General features: G+C 39.0%; 1 protein-coding gene across 1 annotated transcript in view; it reads left to right on the top strand.

The window, feature by feature from the left end:
* Nucleotides 1-1720: 1720 nt before the first annotated feature.
* Nucleotides 1721-13082, top strand: part of ABI1 (abl-interactor 1) — a gene marked incomplete at its 5' end in the record, with an annotated part of 19526 nt that continues 8164 nt past the window's right edge. Inside the window, 6 exons of the mRNA XM_010134829.1 lie at nt 1721-1793; nt 2522-2622; nt 6027-6167; nt 8229-8329; nt 9514-9591; nt 11226-11402. Of these exons, the coding sequence (XP_010133131.1) occupies nt 1721-1793; nt 2522-2622; nt 6027-6167; nt 8229-8329; nt 9514-9591; nt 11226-11402 (671 nt within the window). The remainder of the gene's footprint in view (nt 1794-2521; nt 2623-6026; nt 6168-8228; nt 8330-9513; nt 9592-11225; nt 11403-13082) is intronic.

Genomic DNA, 13082 nt, shown 5'->3' with positions numbered 1-13082 from the left:
CCTGTTCCTTTTGTATTCCTTCCGTATGTGTTTTCCTGTCCATATGACTCTTGTTTATATTGACAGCAGCAGGGAGGACATGTACAGAGATTTTTACTTACAGAAAGCAGTATGACAACAGTTACTATTTCTTCTGCATAATAAAGTGTGTGTATCTGTACATTGTTTAACTGCTGGCAAAAGAGATGAAGCTCACCTGATGTAGTAGTAGGGATAGGAGTAAAGGGCAAGAGCTGTTGGACTCCCGATACATGTTTAGTCTGTTAAACTACTTAGCAGTAGAAAGATTTGGAATGAGATGGAGATTTGTGAATTATTGCTAGATGTCAATATTCATATTGTCACTGCAGCAGAGGCAGAATGTAACAGTGATTGAGGAGGTGGACTCACCATAAGTGCTGAGTGACACTGCATGAGGGAAGGAAAGAGAGGAAGCTTCTTGGTTTTATATTTTTGAGGCAGGCAAATTTAATAGAGACTGAGTAAGAAACCATTAGATGCTTCCTTTTAAGCCTTTAAAAGGTTTCTGTCTATGTCTGCTGTGGAGTGATGGGAGCAAGAGCTTCATTTTTTGGTCTCTTTTAGCAAATTCTTTGTATTACACCATTGGTCTTGGCAACTGGTGAAGTAAGAGGAAGGGTCACATATGCCTCTGAGAGGGGAAAGCAAATCCAATTTCTAAAAGCCTGTTTTAAAAGTATAATACTCAGGAGACTACCCTGGCATCCCAGAAACTGAGCTTATCCATGAAATAAGTACATGGGGACAGAAGTGGTTTAAAAGCTTTAATTTTGAGTTCATGGATGCCTTTAAACTGGTCTTTGCTTCTTGGAGAAGGAGGAGAAGAGGTGCAAACTGCAGTTTGAAAAGCTTGCGTTAAGAGGCTTGTTTTGGAAGTGACAGGTTTTTTTCCAAAAAATGTGGTTTTGGGGTTTTGTTTGCTTAGGTTTTTTTGAATCGGTGAAACGAATCCTTTTCCCCTTTCAAAAACATGAGTCCTGCTCCTGAATATAGAGAACTCAACTTGAATTTATTTAATTTACACTTGTTTTCCTCATGAGGCTAAGTTTTCATAATTTTCTTTTTCCTCTGCAGTCACAAAGGCTGTAAAAATGATATAGTGGAGTCATATAATGACTTAATTCTAAGAGCTGAAATTTCAGAATAACAATCATTAGAGCGCTGCCAACACAGTTTTGAGCAGCCAGTGCTGTGCTGGCTTGAATCAGGCTTTAATCAATAAAGCAGAGGTGAAAGGCGCTGCTGCTCATCCTGTTTGAGAACTCTGTTTTCTTTATTTACCATTCCATGCAGCAGCTAGGATTTCTTCAAAACACATGAAGGTTAAGTGTCAAAACAGGCGAGTCTATCCTGAGCCGTGTAGCTGAAACTGTGGTTTTGTGAACAAATTCTTAAGTGCACGTTGCTGTTCAAATAGCATTGATTTGGTTTTGGATTTGAATGGTCAGCAAAGGGCTTTTCAACCCTTTGCTGCCCATGAGGAGCCTGCCAAATAAATCCAGTAAACCTTAGCTAAACTGAATTTTGATACAGGTGTTTTTCCTGTATCAAAATCCTGTATCTATTTCCTTAGACACAACTCTAATGACCAAGTGAGTCAGTAAAATCTCTGTTAGCATACTGGGATGTAGCTAATTATCAGTAGAAACAAATTAATTTTTAGAAGTGTGATAATCTGTAGTTTAACCTGTCCTATCAGTTGTGATGGATCTGCCATTAATTTCTACCTTTTTCCCCCCTTTTTTGCCAACGTTAAGTGGCTAAAAGCCAAGGTAAGAAGTGTTAATTTCTCCTTTGACCCACAGTGCCTCGTGACTGATAGTAGAGGCTGCAGAGCCATTAAAACTGAAAACTAGTGCTCTCTTATGCTCTTCTCTGCTTTCCAATAGGATATCTAGATTAAACATGCTATACTTATTTTTTTATTTACAGCATTTAGCGTGTGTCAATATATCTGCGATACATTGACATCTGCATTTATACATAGATACATTAATTTCTCTAACACATGTAGTGCTTTGCTCTGAATTCAGTAGATGCCTTGATTCCCTTCACTTACATTTTTTGCAGGAGACTTCCCAGACAACCTGAATGACTCTGATAGTCAAATAGCAGGGGCAAACTGAGAAATTCTGGGCCCACACTGACTGTATTGTACTGTCAATATTTAAGTTTGATTTAAATTAACACCCAAATGGAGATGAACAGAAATGTGACTTCCCTGTAAAGAACAGAGGATGTAAGAGATTTGTGCATGAACCTGTCAATTGCCTACCTGTTTGATGTTTGTTGTAAATTGATAGCAAAAATAACATTAAGCTTGTATTTAGACTCTGTATTTACTGGTGTCTGTCTTGCGTGTAGCTGACAACTTGCTGTTTGACAGCTGTCTGGGAATTCTCACTTCATATTCTTACACTTAAAAAAAAAAAAAAAGAAAAGCTGTCCATAATAGAGTTGCTCTGTTATAAAAATAAACTCATGTTTTCCCTTATTTCAGCATGGAAATAACCAGCCTGCAAGAACTGGCACCTTGTCAAGAACAAATCCGCCTACACAAAAACCACCAAGTCCTCCCATGTCAGGCCGGGGAACTCTGGGGTAAGAATGAAGACTGCCTGCATAATAGAAAGGTTTAATTGTGACAGTGTTGGTATTTCTTAAATACAAAGGTAGATGGCAATTCTGATTGCCTTTAGCAAAAAATACAATTACCTTTTCTATATAAACCTTTTCAGCTGCATTGACTCTTACTTTCATTATGACCTTTTGAAAGAATGTTTTTTCATGGGGGAAGGATTTATTATAGAGGTAAATGAAGAGGCTATTTGTTATTCCTGATTTTTGTGCAGAAATCCTTAGTGACACAAAAGAATATAAATTTAACTTCAGTGGGGGAAAGACTTCATTGTTAAAGTTTGTCTACTCATTTCTCAATATTGTAAGAGGTATGAAATGGCAGTTGGTGCCATATTTGTTGCATTTTCTAAGCAAAATATGTGGCATTGTGAACACATTGTCAATACTGATTCTTGCAGGTTTATACATTTTTTTAATGCGTAAATGAGGAAGGATTTTGCTATTCCTGAGACCCACTGTGACCAGAGTTCCCAGCTGTAGCATCTATTTTGCTGCTCTGATCTGTGGGGAGTAAAATCTGCTTATCTTGGTATGCCAGCAAGTAGTTGTTGCTAGAGACTAAAACATTAATACTTGAGAAGCTTAGAGCGTGTGCCATATGGTTTTGTTCGTCCAATTGTGCAACAGCTTCCAAAAAGCATCCTAAACAAGACCTTCTGCCTATTGTCACACTTTCCTTTACGCTGTGGGGGACTGATGCACTGTAAAGCTGGCTGGCGTGGTTGTGTTGGCGTCAGGTATGTTGTCTGGGAGAGGTGAGGAGCTGTAAAAATGAGGAATAATGAGACAGAACAGGATGGGGATCAGGAGCAATGGTTAAGGAAAATTAGAACTCCTTTTGTCGAAGACTTAGTGATTTTTAATCCTGATTTGATGCTTTGCTGCATCATGATGGCAGTGTTTGTTGTGTATTCTGCAGAGAAATTACCCTAGAGGTTTCCTCTGCACATTTTGTGAAAATTCCCATTGCTCAAGGGCATGCAATCAGTATTCCAATTGTCTCTCTTATCCCAGCTGAGAAGGAGTTGTTTATCAGCCCTTGGAAGCTGGGTAGTGCTTTCATGTTCTCTTGGATGTTTGCTGATGAAACAGCAGTGTTGATGTACTGGTGAGCTGCCTCTCTAATGCCTCCCCCCTTCCCGAACAAGCCAGAGCTGTTTGGTTGCCTTAGCTGATGCCTGATAAGGATTAATCTGTTGAATGTCGTTTCCAGATGAGCTTGACAAGAGGCAGCAGTTGGCTGAGGGGGAGGAATAATGTGGGTTTGTAACAGAGATTTCTATCTGCCCTTCTTGATCAGGAAGTACAGCTCTTGTCTTGAGCAGCCGTTTTCTGCCAAGGCATGAAATATCATAGGGATGACTGTTTCCCTAATATATGCAGGAAAAAGAATTGCTAGAAACCACAAGGATACTACTCTTCTCCCTTTGATCCAGAAAGCAGAGATAGGTGTGTAAAATCAGAACGAGCTTAGTGTGTAAGATGGGCCTTTTTAAGTACTTGCTGCCTATTGAGCAGCTTGTCCTCCCAAGGCAGGACTATCTAAAGGAGTCTGGTGGGGAGCAAATCCTGTGCAGAAGTTGCGTGGTTGAAAAGGGAAAGGGACTGCAGAAAGCAGGGGTCTCCTCACCAGACTGGAAACAGAGTGAAAAACCTTAGACGTTCAGGTCACAAGTACCAGAGGAGAATGAGTGAATTGCTGGAGCTGGATGGGGGTAGTGTTTGCAGTTGTGTCTTCAGGGTCCTGGGGCAGAGCAAGGCCTTAGACTCCCTATAGCTCTCCCTGGAGACAGTGGGCATTAACATCTTACTGAAGCATTGGGGGACAGAGGGGAGTGCTGGGCAGTGTCAGGAAAGAGGGTTTCCCTCCTCTGCATAAGACTGGTAGAAAAGCAAAGGGAAGGATTGGGCTTGAGTGATGGGGAAAAAAATGGCTTTTGGCTTCCCTCGTGCTTAGGGGTTTGAGTTCTTCTATGAAGCTAAGAAGAACAAAGGAGAAACTGAGGCATGGCTGAACTTGAGGACGTAGTGGGGATTTGCTTTTGACAGTATTTTTAAATTGTACAGGCAAAATAAATAGTACTACAGAGGTGAGTAGTAATTCCTGTTGCTAGTGCATTCCAAGGTAGATTACTTTGAAACATTGGTTTTCAAGGTTATTTCTGTTGGAAGCATATTTAAAATCTTCCCTGCTATCATTTTGTTTGTCAGTATTTAGAGCTCTGTCTCTTAGAACTGGAATACAAAGTTTCTTTATTTTTCCCACAACTGATCCCTTTTGGCAGATTTATAGGTAGCGGCAGTCTGCAAGTTAAAATCATTTGGAGTTCTTTATATAGTCAAACTAGTTTACAAACACCACAGTGCATGCAAACAGTTATGGTATTTCCACTATTCTCTTTGAGAGGTTTTAATAATAAAATGTTAGAGTTGCATTCCATATTGTAAGAAGGAAGTCTGTAAGTTTCTTTAAATACTAGGAAGTTGTATTACCAACTCGGTTATAATCAGTAATTGAACAAATGATTAAATGCCAGTAGTTTAGTATTTTTGGTTTTGCCTAGCTGCTGTATTGCCAAATTCCACGTCTTGCAAGGGAGTTAGTTACTGGTGAGAACTGAAGGGCTCTGCAGTTCAGCACAATAAATGCACTGTTCTTAGGGCAGTAATGGATCTGGTAAATAGATCTCAGAAGATCTGTGTTTTATATCTGACTTGATGAAGTCTGCTAGGTGACCTTGGAAGTCTCTGGGCTTCACTTTCTTGGCTGTGAAGTGGAGACAATGAAGCTCCTCTGTAAGGCACTTTAAGATCTGCTTAAGTAATGAGATTGCTTGATTGGGGTGTGAAATGCTGCTGCTAGGAAGAGCCCTGGTGATTGCAAATGTATCTTGTGAATCTTCCAGGCTTACTCCTGTCTTAATGAGTTGGATAGCTCTAGTCAAGAATACTTCTGGAAAGCATTTGGAGGGGTTGGGAAGGGGGGAAGAGGGAACTGTTACAATAGAAGAGTTTCTCACATGCAGTGTACAGAAAGGTAACCCCAGAACATTATGGAGATGTAACTATTGTATGTTATGTAGTTCAAAGAATATATTTTGGGTGGTAAATTTGGCTTAGGCGTTTTTAACCAGTTATGTGTTGTAGGCTAACTTGGATGGATCTACTGTGTAAGAGCACTTCAGAGTTGAATGTGACCTGTCTACCCTGCCCAGTGGAATTCATTTAATATACTCTAATGTGGGTCACTTTGCAGTGTTCTCTCATGAAAACTTAAGAAAACAAATGTCTTCACTACATTTATTTATCCTTTTGATCTTCTGATCCTTTATCTTTTTGTCTTCAAATCTTTTTTTCTTGACCAGACGAAATACTCCTTACAAAACCCTGGAGCCAGTTAAACCGCCAACAGTCCCCAATGATTACATGACCAGTCCTGCCAGATTGGGCAGTCAGCACAGTCCAGGAAGGACAGCTTCCTTGAACCAGAGACCAAGAACACACAGGTAGAGGGTTTTCTCACTGTAACTCTTTTCTGCTTGCGTGCTGGTGTTTACTGAAGCATCACAGAAAAACCCTGGAGTTTTGCACCTGTTTGCTGTTAGTCGAAAGGCAAAAGGTGTGAGTTATTCTACCACTCTGATATAATAGAATGTCACTGTGTTGTTGACTTCTCTAACACGTAGAAGTGTCTTCATACTCTATAGAAGCCTGGTTTTATCTGGCAATTTATACAGTCAGTTTGTTTTGTTGTATGGCATTTGTTTCCCCCAAACAAGTAAAACTTCAAAATTTATGCAGTGTAGGATTGTGTAAGGGTTGTGATCGGTTCTAAAGGGTTTAAAGCTGCATTATTAACCTTAGCTTAAAATGCACTTACACTTTTTTGTTTGTTTTCACAACCACTAATTGCAAAGGAAAATTTCTGTTGATTAGAAACACTGTGAAGAACCTGGTCTGAAAGAGCTGATTGCTTTCTTTTGGCTAAAACTTAATGTTCACCATCAGTGCTGTCAAGATAGAAGCAGAAAATAAAACCTATTCATTGAGAGGGTACTGGCATCAGCCTGTTGTTTCCACGTGCTTAGGGGCTTTGAGTAGTGTGTGTTTTAGGTGAGAAGGGTGTTCTTGAGTGTACCTTGTTGGGTTTCTTGAATTTTTTTTCTTGAATTGCAAGGCTAGATCTTTCTTTGAGCCTTTGAGTGAGTTTAGTTTTTTCAATTTTATTTTTGTCATAGGCTTCAAACTGCAGGGGTAAAAACCAGACAAAATTCTATGTAGTTAAAGAGGTTGTCTTATTTTTCAGAGAGCTTCTTAATTTTTTTTTTTTACTTTTAAACTTCCAGTAGGGAGTTAAACATGGTGGGTCACTAAGGGAGACCGAGAGAGTATTTCGAACACAGTTGATCATAAAGTACTGTCAGAATGAAATACTTCTAAATCTGTCTGCAGCAGTGATCTTGTTAATCTGTTTAACTGGCAACTGCAATTGCTCCCTACTCTTGTCTCACAAGATCTTTCATGTAGATTGCAGTTAAAAATTCAGCCGCAACCATGGTGACAAGATCAAGATCTTCAGTAGACAGAACATTAATTTTGAAGGAATTCTCTTGGCTTCTATTTCAGATCACTGATTTTCTTTTTTTTGTAACAGTGTTATTTTCTTGATATATTCGAATGATTTGCGCTTGACTCTTGACTACTGATTTGTAGCTACCCAGGAATGGTAATAAAATATAACATAACTGAGTACTCTTTAACATGGATGGGTTGAAGTGGTGTTTTGGCTTCAGAACACCTTGACTACTTAGTTCACTTTATATTCTCCATTTAATCCATGTAAATTCAAGCCTTGGCCTAAATGCTCTTGGATAACAATAAAGAGAGGTTCTGCCTGACTCATGATTCTTTTTCAGCTCCCTCAATGAAAGTGAGTGTTACGGCCTCCAAAGGCATGTAGTCTTTTAGAAATGTTATCCAATGGTTCACTAGAAGTACATTCTCTAAAAACCTGTATGGCTGGCCTCTAGTTTTTATATCATATAATGGCTCTTAGACAAATTGTGACTTGGCTGTACTGTTACCTTTCAGACTATCTTAAAAACATCTTCTTGTACACAACATGGACCAAGTGATATGTGTTAGATATGCAGAAATTTATCCACACCATACTATAAATAATCTTCAAATAATTATTTATTGTTTAGGCATGAACTCTTCTAGTGTCAGCTATTACTTTCAGTTATTACAAGGCCCCTGAACTATCCTGCAGTTGTTATATCATTGCCTAGAACTGGTATGGTTGCTTACCCTTTTATTTTTTAAAGCATTTAATTAGACATTTTAAGCATAGCAAATGCTGATCAGCTTAATTCCATTTATTAGGAATCTAATGCACCCAGACTTGATTAGCTGTAGGCAATTGCTGGTGGAGACAGAGGCATTTTATAGGGGATTTTTCAATGGTCTGTAATTGAGTTAGGCTAGCAGAGCTCGCACAAGAAGCGTGACCGTTGGTAGGCCTTTGTAGGAAGTGCTGTGCTAATACTTGTGGTTTTCTTTTATAGCGGTAGTAGTGGAGGAAGTGGCAGTCGAGAGAACAGTGGAAGCAGCAGTATTGGCATTCCCATTGCCGTGCCTACACCTTCACCGCCAACCATTGGACCAGGTATGTGGGACTCTTCCCATGTTAACTTAAGGTTGTAATGTCAGTTGCTTGTGTTTGCAGAGGGATTTTGACTGAATATGATGGAGTAGAAACTTTGCTGAAGCACAGTCCTAGTCAGAAAATCTCTTCCTCAGGGACATCAAAAGTTTTAATTCTTTACCAAAAGTACTTGTAGAACAAACACTTATGAATAGTGGATGGTTAAAACCTCTTTGGTCCATGTTTTTACAAGGTAATCAAGCAGGGAGAGGATAGGAGGAGGGTAGTATAACATTTTAAAGCTTAAATATATTTTTAAATGCTTGTCTACAATTTGACATCCAATTCTGGATGCTCTGAGAAGCAGCAGCAACTATACACGTGTTTAATGGGAAATGTCCGCTGAAATAGCCTGCTAACCTGGCCTTTTGCCAGTGATGGTGTGTATATGTTCTTTATTGCTTCAAATAAAATACAGAAGATGACCTATGAAAATACTGCTAGTCGTAGTAGACTTCAGGCTTATCCACCAGTGTTGTTTATACTGCGATTAGAGTCTGAAGTTGCTAAGAGATCGTTGAGAGAGCATATGGAGCTCGTGTGTATAAGATAGCCCATCAATAAAAGCGAACCATACAGGATCTCTCAGCATCAAAAGCATGCTCCTTTGTCTTTAAGAATGATGGTGTGAACTTGTAGGATCCTTTATTATAAGCTGGCAAGGTTATTTTCTCGGTAATAAACCAGCTCAGTCACTTGTTTACTGTTTGTGTATTTTGTAAGCATGTAAAGCTAATTTGCACAAAAAACCAGTGGGGTTTTGGTGTAATTAAGTTTTGCTCTTGCACCTGTTAGGTCTCTGATCCTCTGATGACAAGTCTTCACTTCCTTATGCACATGTAGGTTTTCCTTTCCCAGGTGTTTCAGACCCTGCAGTGGTACAAATAGGCATGAAATCTTACTCTCATCTGGTATCCCATAAAAATCAGTAGTTATAAAGATCAGCAGGTACAGAACTCTGGGTATGATCAGGGCCTGAGTTAGTATCAGTTGACCAAAGTTGAATTTCTATGTTTATTTGGGAAGCCTATCAAGTGCCTGCACTTTCCTGTTTCTTTGGGTTTTCTTTGGGGTTTTGGGGGGTTTTACGGTTTGGGGGTTTTTTTAGTACGTGGCCTAATTGGGAATATAAACTATTTTACTAGCACATATTTCTATTCCTCCTTCTGGAGCCCCACCAGCACCACCACTGCCACCACCTCTCCCGATGGGCAGTCTGATAGGTGAGACTTGTTTCAATGCTGAAGTGATTGCAGTCATGCTGCATAATCAATAATAATTTCTTCCTAATGGATATAGTGAGGGTGATTTTTCTTCTCTAGTGGGGTCTACATGATTTTAGTATAAAAATCAGTTGTGGGCTCATTTTTGTTTGTTTGTTTTTAAACAAGTCTAATCTGCACTAACTTCCCCTGGTTAAAGTCTCTGAAGGTAAATGCACAAGGTATGGGGGAAAGGCTGCCAGTTGCTCGAGATCTCTGTTCCTAATAAAGCTAAGAACCAATTAGGCTGATCTATAAGAACTCAAAATCAGTTTGAATATTGGTTTTCTGCTGTATCACTCCTGCAGCTGAAACTAAGTCACAGCAGTTGCCCTCTGGCTTAAAAATGGTAGTTGATGTGTAGGGTGGTGCATGTATTCTGTCCTGTGGGAGTAAGGTGACTGAAAAGCAGAAGTGTCTGTCACAGTGGCCTGGGTTTGATTCTGTAATGCTGCAGGTGGTGGAAAACTGGAAGACTTGAGGATGTGAGCTAACAGTTCTTGAAAAACTTGTTTCAATCATTACGTATAGCTGTTGGGGTGGGATCTAAAAGTAGTACTTTTCAAAATGGGCAGGACAAAATACCCCACCCTGTCCTGTCACAGGCCGATGACAGAATTCATTGATTGTGTTACAAAACTGGCTTTGGAGGCTTTGACCCACATAACCCTTTGCACTTTTCCTTACTGAAGTGTTACGCAAAAGTGACTTTGGATAGTGTCACAGGACTGCAAACTTCTGATCGCACGCTATTTGTGTGTATGCGCACATTTTAGTATATAATTACATATATTTATGTACGATATATACATAAGTATATAAAAGCGCAAAATATTTTATTGCAAAACAATTTTTGCATTTAAAAATTGCATTGATTTATGAGACCTCAACGTGTAAGATTATTAGTTTGCAAGGTGTGATTCTTTATCTGTTGGAGATTAATCGAAAAGAGAACTTCCATTGTTTTAGTAATCTTGAACTTTGTGCAGCAAGCATGGGAACGGTAAAAATGGGTGTTCATCCTGAAGAATGAGTGACATGCCTTTCTGCCAGCTGGTATTGGTGATTCTGATTTGTTAGTGCACATTCCATCAATATAAAAGCGCAACTAGCAAATATGATTGATAAATGTGCCAGGACTCTGATGCTTATTTGTGTTACTGTTCTGTTAGAGTGTCTTTTTTTTGTTAGATTGGAGACAAGTTCTGGTTCACGATGGAAAACACTTGCTCCACAACAGAACGTGGATTTGTTTCTGTGTGCTTTTTACGAAAGAGTATTGCATGTGCAGTAATTGAGATATGCTTAAGAGCTGGAAGCTGACTCAATTTTTCTAGTCCGATCCAGTCTCTCAAAGTGGTTTTCAGTGTTTCTCAAATGCCCTTTTTATGACTATTGGTTTATGTCCTGTGTGTGGTTTTTTTTTTTTTTCTCATTATTGATTATAACAGGTACTTTGTTTTCTGTTAATCCATTACTGGAGACCTGTGTCAAGTATTTCCCACGGTCTGGGCTTTTTTCTGTTTTCTGCATTCTCTCCCAAGTAATGCTCTGCTTAAGTCTTTTCCTTGGTTCCTCTGGCTAATGCTTTTCAGCTGCTCCGGGTTCAGCTCCTGGTTCCCAGTATGGCACAATGACCAGGCAAATCTCACGACACAACTCTACCACTTCTTCAGCATCTTCTGGTGGATACAGACGGAATCCTTCTGTGACTGCCCCATTTTCTGCTCAACCTCATGTTAATGGCGGGCCTCTTTATTCTCAAAATTCAAGTAAGCTTCTGAGCTCTGAAATCACAAACTGTTTTGAGCAAAATGATTGTAAAAGCATGCATGGCATTTTAATTCATTTATGAAGAGCATCATTGAGATTACTGCTTTCTTTCCTAAAATAGAAGTAAAAACAAACAAGAAAAACCGTATTTAAGTTGTACAGTGATTGCGCTACATGCAATTATGCTGTTTTCCCCTCTGACTTGTTTGCTGTTACTCATGACAAAAATTTTTATGATTGACTATCTAATTTGTAGGCATATTATACTTAGCATTTCAGGTGTGCTTAGAGAACATAAACTAAAAGCAGATTTTTTTTTTTTCCAGGAGACCTAATATGATTGTAGTACAGTCCCTCCCACTACTGGGCTAGTGGCAAGAGGTTACTGTCAGAACACAATGCTCGTGTAACAAACATTTCCCCTTACACAGTTCCTCTCTCTCTTTCCTAAATCCTTTCCTGATTCCAAGTTTCTCCTTTGTTCTTAGTTTTAAACTCGACTGTTAAAGAGCTCAGTCCCTCTCTTTTCAGCAGACTCCTCCTCTGTGTTTCCACACCAGTAGTAGTATAGATGGAGATAAATGAGGGAAGGGGTGGGTGCTGTGAGCAAGTGAGCAGGTTTTAGTCAGCAGCATCTTGCCAACCTACCCAACAGGGCAAACCAATGAGGTTCACTGCAGAAAGATCTGCAAAATAAGAATCTACTTGTTTTGGTAGAAAGCTGTTTCTGTCAGGAAAATTCTTCCTTGCTATTTCCATAAATTTTTACCAGATACACATACAGCAAGGATAGTCCTCTAATGGTTTCTGAGCGTGTTCTTCAGTATGCCAACTTTTAAAATGTCAGAGTGATATTTATTTTAAAAAGAAATGTTGATGTTTGGGCTGAAGATCACTTTGGACCATTGTTTGCTGTTGTGTACTTGCTCTTAAGGAAAAAATGCATATAAAGTGTTGAGAGACTGAGGTGAAGCATTTGTCAGTCATTTAGAAGTCATTATGTTTATCAGAAAGCATGTTTATATGCAGATACAGCACCTATCTATTTTCTCCAATCCTGACTTTCCTGCCACACTGTCCCTTTATTTTCCTCCACACTCTTGTTTCCCCAAATCAATTCACCACAACAAAAGAAACTCCTTCCTGTCTGAATGGTTGTGTTCTGTTGAATAAACAGGGCTTTATTTCTGGAAATAGTTCAGTTCTCTTAAATGCTGCACACCACTTTCTGAATATTTACACTTGTCAAAAGCAATTTTTTGCTCAAATGCAGGTGCTGTTACCTAATCTAGACTCTCTGGTGTTTTCAAAATACTGATTGTCGACATTTTTTTAAACAGTATTTTGGTGGATGTGTTTTTCTACTTTAAACTGGTTTTCTCTGTTTCTGTAACTGGTGGGTTTTGGTTTTGTTTCTTAATGCTACTGTCTTGGCATTAAATCCAGGTCCCACGTTTCCCTTAAGGTTTTACTTTTCATGCTAACATACTCTGTTTTTTCTTAGATGTTCACTTCAATTTTGTGAGAAACCTCTTTGTTCTTTTTTATTGATCATTTCTCTCATACAGTTTATTTGAGTATTGGTATTCATCAAACATTAATCTTAGTTATGCTTTATTTAAAACTGTTGCTTACTTGGAAGTACAGAACCTCTTTCAAATTTGGTTCCAACTGGATTA

This window comes from Buceros rhinoceros, unplaced genomic scaffold (assembly GCF_000710305.1).
Source record: "Buceros rhinoceros silvestris isolate BGI_N320 unplaced genomic scaffold, ASM71030v1 scaffold37514, whole genome shotgun sequence".
Classification (NCBI taxonomy): domain Eukaryota; kingdom Metazoa; phylum Chordata; class Aves; order Bucerotiformes; family Bucerotidae; genus Buceros; species Buceros rhinoceros.
Note: the sequence above shows the minus strand (reverse complement) of the source record. Positions and strands in the feature narration are given on the sequence as shown.